The sequence below is a fragment of the Ipomoea triloba genome, chromosome 5 (assembly GCF_003576645.1).
Source record: "Ipomoea triloba cultivar NCNSP0323 chromosome 5, ASM357664v1".
In the NCBI taxonomy this organism is placed as follows: domain Eukaryota; kingdom Viridiplantae; phylum Streptophyta; class Magnoliopsida; order Solanales; family Convolvulaceae; genus Ipomoea; species Ipomoea triloba.
The window spans coordinates 23103256-23122991 of NC_044920.1; the positions used below are offsets into that span (position 1 = coordinate 23103256).

The following is a 19736-nucleotide window of genomic DNA, read 5'->3' on the forward strand; positions in this document are numbered from 1 at the left end:
TGTTGGAATAACATAATCTTGGAAAACATGGTTCTGCTTTGTTGTATGGTACTGCTCTATTACTGCTCGACTTGAGTTTTGTTTTTTATATTTTTATTTGGATTATTTGACGTGTTTAGCCTCATTAAACTGAATTATTATTATTGTTATTTGTAAATTAGCAATATGGCTTCAACAAATGATAATATGGATGGAGAGCCACCAACTAATGCTCAAGAAGCATACAATCGTGCACATTCTTCTCTTCGAAGTTGTATTGAGAGGTCGTTTAGAGTATTGAAGAAGAGATGGAAGATATTTGCTAAAATGCCACAGTTTAGCGTGGAAACCCAACTTGATGTTATTATGGGCTTATGGCCACATTTGCACTACATAGTTATACTCGGAAGAATTCACAAGATGACATGATGTTTAATGTGCTTGAGCAGCATCCAGATTACATACCGCCCGATGAACTTCAAGATTCAAGTAGTAATATCGCCATCAACGAAAATTTAAGTCAGACCTCTATTGAGATGAAGGAGATTCGCAACAATATTACTACTTCATTATGAGATGCTAGATCATGATTTACTAATAGTTTTATTTCAAAATATATAGCTTTTAGCTAGGTTTGCCAAACATAGCCTAATTCCGTAATGCCAAGAGTCATTTTTATAAACGGACATAGTATGTGAAAGGTTACGAGACATCAGGCATGCCGCGAGACATCTACACAAGCCCCTGGACACCAATGGTCACGAGCTTCCTTTCGCGAGAGATCAAGATAAACTAGTTCGAAAATTTGGCATTCGTGCACGCATACAAGAGTCAAGCCTTTTCAGGTTCAGTTTGGGATTTGATTTACACTCCCTGCGCGTGAGATAGCCTCTATGCTATACAATTCAATAAGCCATAAAAGGACCATTGTATAAATAGTGGGGCATATCTTCTTTCCCAACCAATGTGGAACAAAAGCTACATAAGCATTTTCCTCACCAAAATTTCATCACAAAAACAAGGAAAAAACGGAATACCTTGAACACCACCGAAAGAATTCATCTTGAGCTGCTTTGACCGCCTGATGGAAGAGGCAGCCATGGAGCTTCTCCAGTCTACACACATCAACGCAATAGGGAGAGACGGCGAACGAGGGTTCCGCGATAGAGAGGGATGACTGGGGTATGAAGCGTAAAGAGCTAGACTGCAACTGCGGCACCACACGCATAAAGAAAATATCGAGAATATCACGGTCTTCTAAATTGGTAATGATGGAATCAATGGGCAAAATTACTTCACAGCCCCTACACTATTCAACTTCAGTACCAAACAACTAAAAAAAAACCCCTCAAATTTGAACCGTGGGATTAAAAAAAAAAAAAAATGATCAAGATCTAATCTAACAATCTCATATAATTAACTGGGTGGTATCACTGGATCATTTTCATATATATATATATATATATATATATATATATATATATATATATATATATGTAGGGGTGTGATCAAATGATAATAGTATTGTCTTGTAAAAATGAGGACTGATCTCATTTGTTCATCAATAGTTGAGGGTTATAGTAAAAAAAAAAGGAAATCAATTTTATAATTATTGAAAAAACTTTAAAGAGCGGGGTTCATTTTAAGAGTATGAACCAGTATATATCCACAAGTAAAGACAAAAATTTGGGTGAGACCGTTTCACGGATCTCAATTCGCGAAATAGATTGGATCTTTGACTAATGAGATTAAAGATCCAACCCATTAGTCAAAGATTCACCCGTCCCATGGGTTGAGACACGTGAAACAGTTTCACACGTACGAGTGTTACCATAAGTAAAAAGTTGTGAAAAATTATAGATATGCTAAGGCTATTTACATACCTATCTACAATTTTATCTTGCATTCAAATTATATAGATCCTACGTCATATGAATATATTTTTCATTATTTTTTAGTATTATTATTATTATTATTATTTTCTCTACATTCCTATAAATTTTTTTTTTGAAATCAAACACACTTCATCGATTAAACATCCATATAGAAAGAAACTCATACAAAAAAGTGGGAGGAGAGACGAGTCACTCCACCACACCACACAAAGATTAAACAACTTTAACTAACTCATAAGCCACTCCGTTTGCGGACCAATGCACAAAACAAAACTCAATACTCTCAAAAAGAAGAAGCAAACCTTTTACATCATCAATAATCATTCCAAATGCTCCCCTTCTCGAGCTTCCATTAATCTCACCAACCACCTGTCTAATTAATTTGTGATCTGAGAGAGAAATGGATTGGGATTTCCGAGTGTACTGTGCATTCTTGTATGAATATCTTTCAGCAGCTCGCACATGGAATTGTAGGAAGATCCGCCCTTGCTTAGTGCAATATCGCCGCTGGCTTTTACTTTCTTCACTTTCTCCCTGATGCCTTTCCCTTCATTGTGCTGCAATAGAGTTCTCACCATTCTCTCTATCTCCTCTCTCCTCACCACCTTCACCGTCGGCGTCACTGCTGGCCTGACCGCCACCCCGACTTCCTTCGCCAGCATGGTAGCGTTCATCTTCTGCTCCGCGTATAACGGCCATGCAACCATTGGCACGTTATTTGTCAGGCTTTCTAAAGTCGAGTTCCATCCGCAGTGGGATAAAAACCCGCCCACTGATGGGTGGGTCAATATTTCCATCTGGTTAGCCCACATCTGGACCACAAATCCCACATCTCGAGTCCGAGCTAGAAATCCTTCTGGCAAGTAATCCGGGGCGGCGCCATCGCCGCCTTCTAATTTGGGGTTGATGGAGTTGTCGGGACCACCGTCACAGGGCGGCCGGACCACCCAAACGAATCTTTGTTGGCTATTCTCTAACCCCCAAGCCAACTCCGCCGTTTGTTCCGCCGTCAAGAATCCTCCGCTCCCAAACGAAACGTACAAAACCGACTCCACGGGTTGCCTATCCAACCACTTCAAAATATCGCTTCTGCCCTCCCCTTCATTCTTCCCCTCAAAGTTTCTCTTCAACGGACCTATAGGGTATATTGGTACTTTCACGATACCCCGCAACTCCTCGTTTTCTCTTAGAGCTTTAAGGGTGTTAGGCTCCAGTTCCTCCCAGGTGTTAATCAATAGCCCGTCAAACCGGGTATATTCTATCCCGAGATTAACGTATTCCCGGTACTGCTGGTCGGTCCGGTCCAGCAAGGGATCAACAATGTCTTCCGGTTGGACCGGCATGCACCCGGGAATTCTCAACGGTTCAAGGCGGTCCACGAATTCCCCCTCGATAGTCTTATCAAACACTTGAAAATACATGAACAGAGCAGCAGTCCACGCCGTGGTAGGATGATAAGCGTACCTCGGAATCCCCAATTCCTCGGCAATGGACAAGGCTTCGGTACAAAATACGTCGACGATGAGGGTGTCGGGGCGGCGGTCCATGGCGGCCATGCTGTACCGGATGCTCGGAAGTGCCTCCCGGACCGTTATCCGTAGCTGAGTGAAGACTTTAGTTTTCTCGTCGATCAGACCGGAGACATCGCCGGCGGGGACGGGGATTATGTCTATGGGGCTATTACTTTTCTGATGGGATTTAAGAAATTGGGTTTCGGCTGATTTGGTGATGGCGAGAACGGTGACTTTCACGTTATGGTGGGTGGCGAGGTGATCTCCGAGCACTAGCACCGGGATAAGGTGACCCATGCCGGGACTCGAGAGGAGAGCAACGTGAAGTTGAGAGCTTCCCATTAAAATGTATTTTTACAAAAAAAAAAAAAAAACACAAAGAAGGGCAATTAGAGTTATGAAAATGGCTAACATTTCGCCCCAATTTATAGATACTCGGTATTTATATGTGTCTTGTATGGTAAATTAATTAATATTAAAATTACCATTATATTTAAATAATTTTTTAAAAAATAATAAATGAATAAGCACTATAAAAGTCTGAGAATTCATATTATACTGAAACGATTCCTTATTACAGTAATATCTTTATTTATATTGAAGGATTTTTATTTATGTTGAAACGAGAAAATTAAATGTTAATCAAAGAATTTTGACTTTTGAGTTACATGTATTGTGCAAACTAAAGTCATGAAAGCAATTAATGTAAAATTATAATGAAAAGTATTTATTATTTTTACGCGATATATGGTAATTAAACATTTATACCAACTATATAATGACGTTTATAGAAAATTATTTATTTATAATTATTTTTATTTTGCTATCAAATGTATAGTAAGATTCTTTATGTGGTACTAGAGTTATAATGGGGACAGGACCATTTTATTTTATTTTACAAAAATGTAATGAATAAGTGTATAACGTAAATTACGAATGTACTTCCCAAATTGGGAGTACGAATTTGCCTATATACGAAATTGCAATGGTTTATCGAATTGTTGTGATTTCTTTTTGCGAAATTGCAATGGTTTATCGAATTGTTGTGATTTCTTTTTGACAAATTGCAATGGTTTATCGAATTGTTGTGATTTCTTTTTGACCTATCGTAATTAGGTTTAAATCTGAGACCTCTCATTTGAGAAGTCACAGTTATGCCGCTCGACATAAGACTTTTGGTGTATATAAATAGGTTATTATATGTCAGGTCAACCCTAATTGAGTTAGTGTGATAGTTGGCTGGCTTGTTACATATTGCCCTAACTTCACTCAGAGCGCCCTAACAATACTTTAAATTAAAATATAATAATTTGACTAAATATTTATCATATAATTTAATTAATTAAGAAACTAACATAGTCAAAATTAATTTAATTAATTGATGTGCAAATTCAAATAACTCAATTATTGAGATGCAATACATTATTAGCTCATTTAGTACTATCGGAATTGTTTTTTTTTTTGCGTACTACTGAAACTATTACAATGTAATATCTATTCATAACTACTTTCTCAAATCAATTCCTTGCTCTTTGACAATATTCCAGTCTGACAAATCAATTCCGATCTTGCATAAGGTTTGACCGGTTTATCAGATGAAAGCCTCCCAATCGAGTAAAGAATAAGTTAATAACGTAAATTACGAATGTACTTCCCAAATTGGGAGTACGAATTTGCCTATATACGAAATTGCAATGGTTTATCGAATTGTTGTGATTTCTTTTTGCGAAATTGCAATGGTTTATCGAATTGTTGTGATTTCTTTTTGACAAATTGCAATGGTTTATCGAATTGTTGTGATTTCTTTTTGACATATCTTAATTAGGTTTGAATTTGAGACTTCTCATTTGAGAAGTCACAGCTATCTCGCTTAATCATCTATCTCGCTTAATTATAAGACTTTTGGCGTATATGAATAGGTTATTATATGTCAGGGCAACCCTAATTGAGTTAGTATGATAGCTGGCTGGCTTCTTACATATGGCCCTAACTTCACTCAGAGCACCTAACAATACTTTAAATTAAAATATAATAATTTGACTAAATATTTATCAAATAATTTAATTAATGAAGAAACTAACATAGTCAAAATTAATTGATGTGCAAATTCAAACAACTCAATTATTGAGATGCAATCCAACATTATTAGCTCATTTAGTACTATCGGAATTTTTTATTTTAGTACTACTGACTCTGTTACAATGTAGTATATATTCATAATTACTTTCTCAACCTATCAAAATATTTAATCCCAAACCTTTTTCACATTTCCTAATTATTGTTAATTTAATTAATCATGTTGATGGTTGCCAATTATCATGTAGTGTGATTGTATCTCGGTTACAATTTTAAATATATAGTCATAAGTCAGATACTACATTGTAAATAATCATGAAAAAATTACTCTTGTTGACTCCCCAAACCATCACCTAAGTATCCTTGGCTTATGGCAAGTTAGAATAGATTGGCCAAAACACTTACGCGCTGTTTGGTTCACGGAATATAATAGGCAGGGAATAACATAGCATTCTCAGTAATAACATATTTCGGTCTTTGGTAAACATTTGTATTCCCAGCATCCCGCCCCCTAGTATTAGCCTATTACTGAACTATCAGGAATATGTATTTTATTTTATTTTCATTTTTACCCTTTTTTAAACCTTAATTTTTACGCTCATTTTTCTCTTTATCATTGCATCACATCATCTTTCTCTCTGTCATCGCACGCATCTCACTTCCATCATTACAAATTGAAATTCTTCTTCAAGGTATTCTTCTAAACTTCTCTCTCTTTTTTTTTTTTTTTACAAATAATATATATATATATATATATATATATATATATATATATATATATATGTTGCGGTAGCGGCGCGGCCGTATATATATATATATACACGGCTGCGGTTGCGGCACCACGCAACAGCCGCAACATGTTTTATATATATTGCTAGGGTTTATTTTTGTGATTTGTATATATGTTGTTTTATTTTTTTTATTGTAATTTCTATGTGAATATATGTGTTTTTGATACATTATTTATGAGTTATTATTATTATTTATAATGATGATGTCTACCTTGACAATTTTGTGTTCTAATAAAAAACGAGTGACATCTTATATTATTAATACTTTAGGGTCTCGAGAATATATGTTACGAACAGTGTAGTCTTGTGATGAATAATAATAATAATAATAATAATAATAATAATAATAATAATAATAATAATAATAATAAATAAATAAATAAATAAATAAATAAATTTTGTACAAGGGCATTTATGTCTTTTAAATATATATTCAATTTCTATTCCTTTAACCAGTCAAACGCTGGAATGCAATTCCCAAGTCTAGTCCTTCAGCGAACCAAACACTATAATACAATTTCTATTCTATTCCTTACCTATTATATTCCTTAATGAATAGTACGTATTCTATTCCCTCAAAATTCATTCCGTGAACAAAACATTTATTCCCATCATAGGGTGTATTTGGAATCAAATATTTGGTAATGATAATGAGTTTTGGTAGTAGGGTAGAATTGGAATAATTACCAATATTGATGTTTGATTATGTATGACCCTATGATGGGAATAAATGTTTTAAAAATATAAATGTGATGCTCTATTCATGTGCGGATTGCACCTGTGTGAGAACACTTCCATAGGAGAGAAATAAGAACCTATATCAGGCTTTATTTATAAAAATTTGACGGATTTGATCATATTTAAAAAAAAAAAAAAAACAAACAAACAAACAAACAAACAAAAGATGCGATGGCAATTTCGTAATTATCATCAACTCAACTATGCAAACTGTAACACTTAACTATGTAATCTTTAACAACTAAATATGCAAACCTAGTGCCAATGACCTTCTGGTCAAGTGGCATCCGGTTGCACCCCCATGCGGAAGGGGGTGGGTTCGAGCTTGTATACATATTTTAGTGTCCATGTACCCTTAGTTAATACTAAATTCTAAAAATTACATATTTTAGTGTCCACGTTTGTAACCTAAAAAATTCTAAAAATTACATATTTTAGTGTCGACGTTTGTATTTTTGAGATATAAGGTTAGTTTGTAATTTTCAGATATAAGGTTGTGATTAGTTCTTAGTTTTTTCTATGGACTTGTTCTCATATGATTGTAATTTTCAGATATAAGGTTGTGATTAGTTTTTAGTTTTTTCCTATGGACTTGTTCTCATATAATCCAATACCTATATAGGGTTGTGATCAAATCGGAGTAATGTCTTCTTGTAAAAATTAAGACTAATCTCAATCGTTCATCAAGATTCATTATAGTTGAGCGTTTTAGTATAATAAAAGTAGAGTTAATTTTATAATTATTGAACATTTTAAACAGGGGTTTACTTTTAGGGTATGAACCGGTATATATCAATACTCTCAAATGAAGATTCATTATAGTTAATCGTTTGTAGCCTCCCTTTTCTCTCTAAAACCAAACGCCTTTCTCTGTGTTCAACTTCGGCTTCCACCGCCGGCCTCCGACCGGAGCTCTAATGAAGCTTTGAGCCGGCGGTTTTGGTCACCTTCTAAGTTTGCTTTCGCTCCGACCATCGTCGCAGTTCAATCCGCCTCCGACCACCGCCACAGATCTTCTTCTTCCGTTTTCTTTCCCTTTGAATAAAATAATAGTAGGTAAGTATTGGGTTTGTGTTGGTAGTCTTGAACTCCCAACCCTACTTTGACTTTACCCACTTTTTATTTTCTCTCGTTAAGTAAGTATTGTGTTTTCCTCTCGTTACTTTCACGAGCATTTTTCCTCTCGTTACTTTCACGGGCTTTTCATTTTCATTAGCATAAATCGTTTAGTTTGGTTTCGGCAAGTGTTGATCTTATCCTGGGCGAGCAAAAAAGAATGATGACGAAGACCCAAATCTTTGATGAAGCTTTAAGCTCCTTGAAGGAACATAGCTTCCTAGTTATGAAACAGTCTGTGATTCAAGTTTTCTATAGTATAGTTAGAAAAGTTGTTTCTATGTCTGACTGTAAGGAATGGTTTACCATTTCATTGATCGTTGATGTAAACGTTTTATGTTATGAATTAATGGAATAACTACGCTTTCTTTTAAAAAAAAAAAATGAAGAAGTAAGTACTTTTACATCACCAATAATCATTCCAAATGCACCTATTCTCGATCAATTCCATTAATCTCACCAATTCCACCTCTTTAGCATCCATCTCCACCACGACCCTCTCAGCCCTCAAAACCTTCAACCATGTTTGAAAGCTAGATAGCTCAGTTTCTTTTTTTTTTTTTTTAAAGTTTAAAAGAAATTTAATTAATTTGTGAGAGAGAAATGGATTGGGATTTCCAAGTGTGCATTCTTATATGAATATCTTTCAGCAGCTCACACATGGAATTGTAGGAAGATCCGCCCTTGCTTAGTGCAATGTCCCCGCTGGCTTTTACTTTCTTCACTCTCTCCCTAATGCCTTTCCCTTCATTGTGCTGCAATAGAGTTCTCACCATTCTCTCTATCTCCTCTCTCCTCACCACCTTCACCGTTGGCGCCACCGCCGGCCTGATCGCCACCCCGACTTCATTCGTCAGCATGGCCGCATTCATCTTCTGCTCCGCAAACAGCGGCCATGCAACCATTGGCACTTTATTCGTCAGGCTTTCTAAAGTCGAGTTCCATCCGCAGTGGGACAGAAACCCGCCTACTGATGGGTGGGTCAATATTTCCACTTGGTTAGCCCACATTTGGACCACAAATCCCACATCCCGAGTTCGGGAGAGGAACCCTTCCGGCAGGTAATCCGGGTCGTCGGCGTCATTGCCGGTATCTAATTTGGAGGAGAGGTAGTTGACGGGTGCATAATCGCAAGGATGCCGGACCACCCAAATGAATCTCTGCTGGCTCTTCTCTAACCCCCAAGCCAACTCCGCCGTTTGCTCCGCCGTTAACAATCCCCCGCTCCCAAACGACACGTACAAAACCGACTCCACCGGTTGCTTATCCAACCACTTCAAAATCTCGCTTCTGCCCTCCCCCTCATTCTTGCTCTCAACGCTTCTCTTCAACGGACCTATAGGGTATATTGGTACTTTCACGATACCCCGCAACTCCTCGTTTTCTCTTAGAGCTTTAACGGTGTTAGGCTCCAGTTCCTCCCAGGTGTTAATCAATAGCCCGTCAAACTGGGTCAACTCTATCCCGAGATTAACAATTTCGCGGTATTCCGGGTCGGTCCGGTCCAGCAAGGTATCACTAAAGTCTTCCGGTTGGACCGGCACGCACCCGGGGATTCTCAACGGTTCAAGCCGGTCCACGAACTCCCCCTCGATAATCTTATCAAACACCTGAAAATACATGAACAGAGCAGCCGTCCACGCCGTGGACGGATAATAAGCGTACCTCGGAATCCCCAATTCCTCGGCAATAATGGACAAGGCTTGGGTACAAAATAAGTCGACAAAGAGGGCGTCGGGGCGGCGGTCCATGGCGGCCACGCTGGACCGGACGCTCGGAAGTGCCTCCCGGACCGTTATCCGTAGCTGAGTGACGACTTTAGTTTTCTCGTCGATTAGACCGGAGACGTTGACGGCGGGGACGGGGACTATGTCTATGGGGCTATTACTATTACTTTTCTGATGGGATTTAATAAATTGGGTTTCGGCTGAGGTGGTGATGGCGAGAACGGTGACTTTCACGTTATGGTGGGTGGCGAGGTGGTCTCCGAGCACTAGCACCGGGATAAGGTGACCCATGCCGGGACTCGCGAGGAGAGCAACGTGAAGTTGAGAGCTTCCCATGAAAATGTATTTTCTAAACAAACAAAAAGAAGGGCAATTAGAGGTATGAAAGATGAAAATAACTCAACATTTAACCCCATTTTTATAGATACTTGGTATTTATATGTGTCTTATATGGCTAATTAATTAATATTACAATTACGATTATATTTAGATAATATTTTAAAAAATAATAAATGATTATAAAGACTATAAAAGTCATAGAATTCATATTATACTGATTTGATTACTTATTACCGTAACATTTTTATTTATATTGGAGGATTATATTCATATTATACTGAAATGATTACTTATTACCGTAATATTTTTACTTATGTTGAAACGAGAAAATTAAATGTTAATCAAAGAATTTTGACTTTTGAGTTTCATGTAATGTTCAAATTAAAGTCATAAAAGCGATTAGTGTACAATTATAAAGAAAATTATTTATTATTTTTACGCTATATATGGTAATTATACATTTATATTGACAATATAATGATGTTTATAGAAAATTATTTATTATATAATTATTTTTCTTCTCAAAAATATAATTATTTTTATTTAGCTATCAAATGTATGTTAAGATTCTTTATGTCGTACAAGAGTTATAATGGGGCAATGACAATTTTATTTTACAAAAATGTAATGAGTAAGTGTATAACGTACGTTCAAGAAATAACATGTTTTCTCTAAAATAAAAAAATTAAAAAATTTTGCCAACACAATTTTAAAAATTATTGTGTTCTATCAATCTATCCTGTTGTTCATGTTCATTGAGGGTAATATAATAGAGTTTGACTGCTCAAACTATAGTACCATAAATCTTTTTATCCTATGAGACCAATCCTACAACGCTGCTAGCTTAGTATCACCGGGAGATAGCAAATCAATTTTAAGAAAAATGTGTTGACTCATGATTTGAATTTTTTCTTAATTTCGTTATTTTGACCTTGGGTTTATTATTTCAGAAATAACTAAATCTTGTTATTTTATATTTTATATATTGAAAAATCGACTTATTCGATCGGTTCAATTTCTCTTCACAAAAATCACAAATTAATATTTACTATACAAAAAATTTTTAATTTTTATTTGCATTAGTCAATGGATCAAAAGTGTATTTTTTTTTTCTTTTGTTGGAATAGCATAGACAGACCAATAATTATATTTTTATTAAAGAAATGCTATTTTTTATTACTAGTAATTAAAACGATGGATTGTATATAATAATCAATTCAATTTGGAAAGATAAACTTATTAGTAATATACGGAGTATTAGTTATAAGCAAGCGCAATACACAATAAAAATATTCAATGAACAAAAGTAATGATAAATAATATAATTAAAATAAATATAAAAGTACATGGTCTTATAATTATTATGAGTAAAATGTTTAGTATGTGTGCGTGTCAATAATGGGAATAAAAAATAAAAAAAAAGTACTTCCCAAATTGCAGATTACTGAAATTGTTGATTGATTAATGCACTTCCCAAATTGCAGTAATTATTTTTTCAAACTTTTGAAATTATTGATCATTTTTTTTTTTTGAAAACAAATTAGTGATCATTAATTTTCCCTATATTACGGTAATTGCAGTAACTAATGTAAGAATTTGCCGCCAAAGGCTTTGTGGTCAAGCGGCATGAAGTGATTCTCCCAAGTGGGAAGTCATTGGATTGCCCCTCAGTGGGGCAATGTTGACTTTGTTGGGCTTCAGTAGGTTGAGAAAGTATATGGACAGATACTACATGTAACAGGGTCAATAATATTCAAAAAAAAAATGTACGAATTTGCCTATATACGAAATTGCAATGGTTTATTGTTCTGATTTTTTTTTTTTAAATCTATAGTAATTAATGATTATCTTTTATCATTTTTTTGAAACCCCAGGTTATATATTACGGAGTATATGTCAAGGGCAACTCCAATTGAGTTTATGTGTGATAGCTGGCTTGTTATATAAGGACCAAACTTCACTCAGAACCTCCTAGCAATAATACTTTAAATTAAAATATAATAATTTGACTAAATATTTATCAAATAATTAAATTAATTAAGAAAATAACATAGTCAAAATTAATTTAATTAATTAATGTGCAAATTCAAACAACTCAATTGAGATGCAATCCAACATTATTAGCTCATTTAGTACTATCGGAATATTTAATTTAATCCCAAACCTTTTTCACATTTCCTAATTGCTGATTTAATTAATCATGCTGACGGTTGCCAACTATTATGTAGTGTGATGACATCTCGGTTACAATTCTAAATTGGTGGTCATATGTCAGATATTACCTTGTAAAAAATAATGCATGAAATTTTTTTTGCTCTTGTTGACTCCCCAAACCATCACCCAAGTGTCCTTGGCTTATGGCAAGTTGGAATAAATGGCCAAAACACTTAGGGTGTGTTTTGAATCAAATACTTGGTAATGATAATGAGTTTTGGTAGCATGGTGGAATTAGAATAATTACCAATATTAATGTGAATAAATGTTTTAAAAATAAAAAATCAAAGCAATTGATCCTAATATAATGACATCCAAACCATTAATATGAACAAAAAATCAAAACAAAAATATGAGAGATGTAGTGAGGAGGCGACAGATGACGAGGAATAAGATAAAATTATACCTGTTTTATACCTTTGTCGGCCTTTTGGCTAAGATCAAGTGTAGTATCTATTCTTATCAGTTTAATATCTGATACGTGGGCCAATGGTCCACACGATATTAACTTAAATTATACCTGTTTTTAATTAGGGAATGTGATTTTTAATTGAAGGGATAATCAAATCATATAGTTGTGTTTTAAAAAGTTGTCAACCAAATAATAACTATAATTTTGATTCTCATTCTTGGTGCGTATACCCATGAACCAAACACACACTCTTATTTTATCCTTGAGAAGTCAAATGTGAAATATTAAAATCTATATCGAATCAATGACTATCTCTGGTATAAGGTTGACTCGATACTAAACTGAAGCATGTGCTCCATCTGAACTAAAAATTTATATGCTCATAGTTGGATTGCATATTTATATATTATATGCTAACGGTGTAAGTTATTAAAGGGTTATAGCATTGGTTTAAGTGTATTATATTGTGTATAAGTGTATAGTGTATTTTGGCATATTTTATCAGTGCAAAAACCCTCCTGTTCGGAGCAACATCCATATGATATCAAATTTGGAGGCCAGGTTTCCCTTTAACTAACAAAGAGTAAACATAGGACGATGGCAAGTTGGTGAGTGTGTGAATTATATATATTTCGAAGAAATTGTAAATTTTCTTTTGATGAACTCCATTACGTGTACATACATGATACACCGATGGATGAAAGCATCAAGAACATGCATATACGCTGATTATTATAGCATCTGCATGAATCTTTGTACTAATGTCATCGTAAGTGACGTGGTACTATGTCTTCGCAAATTTAACAAACAAGGACATATAATAAGTTTAATTAGCTGGATATGAAGTACTGTGCTTAGAACCATGGCTAGCTAGATAGAAGCCTAGAATACCACCAATGTTAGATCATCATTTTCTATCACTGTACGTAATGGTGGAATGATCATTTTGAATTGTTTGAATCTTTAATTTGTTGGTATCTCCATGGTTTGAAATTGTTCGGATGCGGCTCCGACATCCTGATGGTGGACTGACTACTACGCAAGTATAAGAAAATAAAATTGTACATTCGTTACTAACTATAACTTTTAGCGTAATAGTAAAGGCTTATCTTGATAATTGGTATTATTAGAGTTAGCTATATGATTTCTTACTATAATTTTTTTAGGGTAATTGTAAGCGCTTAATACTGAAATAATTTTTGGATCGGCACGATGGTCTCTATTTCTTCCATTCGGCATTTTTTTTTATCTTCTGAGATTGATTGAGATTATGCCTCAAACAATTCTTTTATTTTTTTTTGAAGATAACCTCAAACAATTCTTTTATTTTCTTTCTTTAACTCATTCCATACTACAAAATTAACTACTGAATCATACTATAGCTTTATGTAGTTTGTTAGCTTCCAATAATTTTTTAATTCAACTAAAGTCTAAACTATTACGAAGTATAGGAAGAAAACGGTTGTTGGGTAAATGTTTGGAAAAATGAGTTTAACATCTTGTCATTGAAAAGTGACGCGCCCTAATTGTTATGCGAGAAATTATATATTTAGTAATTATATTAAAAGTACTATTAAACATAAAAAAAATTATATATATATGTATTTAAAAAATACTAAATAGATTATATTATTTATTTAACCCATTAATAATAAAAATGTAATTAGACAACTTAGCTACAAAATATTTCTTAAAATAAACTACACAGAAAACAAAGAGACCCGGGAACAATCCTTGTCCTACCCTTGATGGAAAGGAAATCCTTTATTAAGTGCTTAAGATAATGTAATTAGACAACTTAGCTACAAAATATTATTGAAATAAACTAAAAACCTATTACATCTTCGTTGTAACTTGATTAGCATGCTCTAATTTTGATAAGCATCTACATATACATAGAAACTAGTCCCTAAGCATCACAATGGTTCCCATAATAACTTGGTACAAAAATTAAAGACCCTTCATATCATCAAAAGACTAAACAATATTAACCTCCTCATCAGTTAACTAGAAATACTGCTGAACTAAAGATGACACAATGAAACTCTTTCCACAATTCAAATACAAAAGAAACAAAAAAAAATGGTAGAAGAACATCACACATTATATATTCCCTTAACTAGATTGATCATGTATCACTGTATGTTCAAAGTAGGAGCTTGAGATGGAGTTTATGAAAGTCAAGTACATGAGGTTAACAGAGGGCAAGCTGAGAGGGAAACAAGGCTATTCACATAGGGCACACATATCTCATAATTCGATTCATCTGGCTTGATCAATGTTCTAGTTTCCTTGCTTTGAAAATTATAGGAGTATAATTGGTTCCCACACTTAACCACCACCTCTTCTCTGCCTATAGCAACAACTCTGGAGGCAATAGTATTCAACGGCATATAAGTGTCGCTACGATAAACAGCGCAACACAATAATTCCCACATTTTTCTTTTTGAAAACAATAATTCCCACATTTTTAGTTTGTGAGGCATTGGGATATGAACCATGACGTTGACCCGCACATCTGTGTAACGCAATAGGATATAAACCTTACAAAGCGTTCCATAATATGTTCCCAGTACGCAGTTAATGCGTTTAGGATCCACGTTGTCCAGTAATTGTGACTTATCCTTTGTTAGATCAAAAGAAACAATTCCACCACTCTTCACAGGCCAGTAAACAACTCCATTGACATGAACACCAAATCCCAGAGTAGCTGTTTTAGCTCCCAAAAAAATGTCCCCAGAAACATCCCAAGAGTTATTCTTGGAGGAGTATATTTCAAATCCAATTGCATCATCGAAATCAGTAGCTTCGAAGGCACAAACGAGTTTGAACTCGGATACATTATTGGTGAGCTGTGATGGTTCAAGTATCACCACAAATGCTGGCTTAGATCCATGAGAAGCAGTAGGTTTTGGAAGTTTTTTACATTGTTTTGTAACTGGATTGCACAAATAGTAGTCCCTGTCTTCATTTCGTCCTTGGCAACACAAAAGCCCATTTGATGAGGCCCTAATGACAACAGGCTCTGGCAGAAAGCTCAAAGATGGATCTGGAACACCAGCAGATGATGGATGAATTGGTATGAAAACAGGAGGACTTTGAGGAGGCTGACAAAAAAGGCCTGTTATGTCAGTGAAACAAAATGATTGATTAAGGTGGAAGGATGGTGTTGAAATATGGTGCTTCCATTTTCGACAAACAGCCTTGAATCTGAACAATGATTTAGCAGGAAGGAATGGAAGGGCTTGTTTTCTAATGATATCAATAAGATCGTCTTCATTTCGTCCTTGGCAACACAAAAGCCCATTTGATGAGGCCCTAATGACAATAGGCTCTGGCAGAAAGCTCAAAGATGGATCTGGCACACCAGCAGATGTTGGATGAATTGGTATGAAGACAGGAGGACTTTGAGGAGGCTGACAAAAAGGGCCTGTTATGTCAGTGAAACGAAATGATTGATTAAGGTGGAAGGATGGTGTTGAAATATGGTGCTTCCACTTTCGACAAACAGCCTTGAATCTGAACAATGATTTAGCAGGAAGGAATCGAAGGGCTTGTTCTCTAATGATTTTAGTAAGATCGTCCTCACTGTTTGATGCAGAAGGAAGGTTTGTTGGCCTTTTTTCTCCATCCATTGATGCAGACGGAAGGTTTAGTGGTCTTTTTCCTTGATCCATTGTTACAAACAATACTATCTCTACAGATTGATGGGCTGCAATAAACAACCATATTACAAACAAATCCATCAAGTATAGTATTATCCTCTCATTCACCAATCACTCTTCCCAACTACAAAGAAACATCATCACATAGTAACAGCATCATTAAAGTTGACCAAGATTTTAAGTGTTGGTACTTTCATTAGAAAGAATGTTTCAATGATAACAGAGGCATTTCAGAGAAGTCTTGTAGCATAGATTTATTGGATTAAATAGGAAATGTGCAAAGGAAATCACACCATGTGAAACCATTGGTAAAGCTAGAATGCACTAACCATAAAAGCTATAAGAAGCTATACAGAAGATCTTATCTATACAGTAGCATTCTTTCACTATCCCTATTCATTTGCTTCATGTGAAAAAGGCCCAATTCAAATTAAGAATATATATTTCTCTGAAATCAACAATTCCTAAATACTAAACCAAAAAATATAAATATGCCCATTGAAATGTTCAAAAACATCATTTTTGAGTCACAGTATAGAGAAGTAACTTGCACAAAATGAAAAAACATAATAAAGAATGGTCAGGAACCAAATTGTAGGGCCAAACACGGTTTCAACAGCCATAAATATGTATACTGTAAGTTCTCTCACAAAACACAAACCAAGAAATAAGGAGAGATTAATTAAAATCACAAAACAAGAAATAAGGAGAGATTAATTAACATCACAAAACAAGAAATGAAGAAAGATTAAATAAAATCAAAATTCAAAACTTTATTCCCAAATTAAAATCATGATAGAACCGGCAAAACGAAACCCCAGCAGTTCGCTATTACTTTATCTAATTTCATCAAACATTTCGCCATTGATGCCACAAACAGAGCAAATTAAACTCCAGGGAAACATCATCGCAACATATACTTCAGTTCCGAAGCAAATATATCACAGCAATCAAAGCAAAACGCATATAATACACTCAAAAACAAACATGAATAAAAGAAATTCGGTAGTGATAAAGGAGCGATAATGAAGATTAAAGTAGTTTTTGCAGTTGTTGGAAAGGACATACCTATTAATGATAGCAATAGCTGATGGAGAGCTTAAAGAAAATGGAGGGGGCGAGGGAGTGGAGTGGGGACAGCTGCACCCAAGTCTATTGAGAAGCGCTGAAGAAGAAGATCAGACTTGAGAGTTGATCTCCATTTTCTTTCCTGAAGAAGAAGATCACAGCGGAGCCTGACCCGGACTCTATTGAGAACCGGTGAACAAGAAGACTTGAGAGCTAACTTCTATTTTCTTTCCCTAATACATTGTACTAAAGGCTAAAGCTATATGTGTGCCGGTACAATTTCCCTCCTTAAATATCTTTTAAATATAAAATATGAAATATTACACTTGGGTTATTGTAAAATTAACATTTACTTCTTAGTCATGATTACTTTTCGTCTCTAATTTATAATTCACGTTTTAATTTTTGTCCTTTTTTTTGTAAGTGAGTATTAAGGAACTGTTTAATCTTAGGACGTTCTTGTCAAAATACAATCACTTTTTTTCTTGTCAACATTCGTACTTAATTATTCAGGAACCCTAATTTCACGCTTTGTTTCAAGAAAAAAATTAAAAAAAAAAAATCAAAACCACAAGAAAGCAATTGGCAATTACTAGCCGATGATAAAGTCTAAGTAATTCCTGAAGTTTTTCGATGACTAATTGGCGATTACTTGGCTTGAAACAAACTCCACCATGTAAGTAAATTGCTTAAGTGTAGTTCGATTTAGTTATCAAAATGCTTAGTATTTTCTCTTTTTTTTTTTTTTTTTTTTTAGTTCATAGTATTTGTGTGGACGAAGGATATCACAAGCAAAATCCCAATGGATATCACAAGCAACACTCACGCGGTCCTGGAAATATTATTATTTTTTTTATTAATTGAAAGGTTCCAAATTAAGGTAAAAAGCTTAGATAAAGCTAAGGCTGAGAAGTGCATTAGATATGTTTAGACAAAAATACCCTCAATTTCTCTAACAAATAAAAGGATCCTTAATGCCCAAGTAGAAAAAATGATGAAAATTGCAACGTCGATTATAGTTTACGGGCAAAAAGTAAGCACGATGAACAAGTTAGGGCGAATCTTACAATTACACTATAACTCAAGAACAAAAAATGTAATTTTCAGAATAAAAATACGGATATAAAATTGCTACATCACTGACACATCCCTGTATGTTCTTATACCATTTTTTTCAACTTGAACTTAATTTTTCTTTTTATCATTTTGTACAAATAAAATTAACGTATAAAAATTATATCATTAAAATATTTTAATTAAGTTCTTTTTAATGACACATTGATAAATATATTTTTTATTTTTTCAATAAATATATATAAGTATATAAAGTCATTACTTTAGTGAGTTAGTGTAATGTTTATGTTCATTAAGTTTTATTTTATGAACATATAGAAAATACATTATAAATCTACATACTCACTCTGTTCAATTTTACCAGTCTTATTTATTATTCACGGGTCAAACAAACTCTTTCTTTTTTACTTATTTTGTTTAATATTTTTTAAAATTATTTTTTTAATTTAATCTTTTATGTTTAATACTCCCTCTGTCCCATTTTATGTGTTTAGTTCGGTTAACGAGACTTGACTGGAGTGATTTTTAATTCAATTTTTTAAAATATTAAATTTAGTATTAATATACAAAATTTATATATTTAGAAACTACACTAAAAGTACTATTACACACAAAAAATCAAATTAAAAAATAAGTTAAAAAAATAATAAAGAAAATAAATAAAGAAGAAAGAATTAGTTTGACCAATGAATAGTATGTAGGACAGATAAAATGAGACAGATGGAATAATAATTTTTAAATTATAAATTTTATATTCTAATACAAAACTTAATATAATGAAACCTTTTCTTTAGAACATCTTCAATAATAATAATAATAATAAATTAAAAAAAAAAAAAAAAAGCTTTTCTTTCTCTCTCTTTATTTTCTTTGACCAATGCTTTGTTATTGATATTTGTGTTTATCTTGTGCGAATGTTCCTCAAGTTTGAGTAATATCCTTTTTGGGGTTTGGATTAGGATCTATCTACCTATTTTGTTTCTTGCTGTATTTTCTTTCATTAACTTATGTATTGAAGACTATATTACTCATGTGCCTTTTCGTCCCATTTTTCATCCTATTTTTGTCAATTCTTTTTGTCCCTTTTTTTTTTTTAATCTAATTTGGTGAACAAAATTTAACTGAATTTAT

At 34.0% G+C, this 19736-nt stretch overlaps 3 protein-coding genes and 1 non-coding gene across 5 annotated transcripts; 1 reads left to right on the forward strand and 3 right to left on the reverse strand.

The window, feature by feature from the left end:
* Positions 1 to 2013: 2013 nt before the first annotated feature.
* On the reverse strand, positions 2014 to 3727 carry LOC116021091 (anthocyanidin 3-O-glucosyltransferase 5-like). Its single transcript, XM_031261700.1, has one exon. It carries the CDS (start codon positions 3725 to 3727, stop codon positions 2252 to 2254), a length of 1476 nt encoding a protein of 491 aa, XP_031117560.1. The 3' UTR covers positions 2014 to 2251.
* Positions 3728 to 8687: 4960 nt separating this feature from the next.
* LOC116020423 (anthocyanidin 3-O-glucosyltransferase 5-like) lies at positions 8688 to 10169 on the reverse strand. Its single transcript, XM_031260899.1, has one exon. It carries the CDS (start codon positions 10167 to 10169, stop codon positions 8688 to 8690), a length of 1482 nt encoding a protein of 493 aa, XP_031116759.1.
* Positions 10170 to 12799: 2630 nt separating this feature from the next.
* Positions 12800 to 12988, forward strand: LOC116021313. The gene has a single exon (XR_004098973.1). It is a non-coding gene; the product is annotated as a U2 spliceosomal RNA (small nuclear RNA).
* A 1752-nt stretch (positions 12989 to 14740) lies between these two features.
* On the reverse strand, positions 14741 to 17760 carry LOC116019210 (F-box protein At5g07610-like). 2 transcript variants are annotated; one of them, XM_031259359.1, is made up of 2 exons: positions 17532 to 17760; positions 14741 to 16510 (listed from the first exon to the last, which is right to left on the reverse strand). In XM_031259359.1, exon 2 carries the CDS (start codon positions 16473 to 16475, stop codon positions 14979 to 14981), a length of 1497 nt encoding a protein of 498 aa, XP_031115219.1. In that variant the 5' UTR covers positions 16476 to 16510; positions 17532 to 17760; the 3' UTR covers positions 14741 to 14978. The 2 variants fall into 2 exon arrangements, with proteins under 2 accessions (XP_031115219.1, XP_031115218.1); XM_031259358.1 differs by having other exon boundaries at positions 14741 to 16587.
* Positions 17761 to 19736: the final 1976 nt, after the last annotated feature.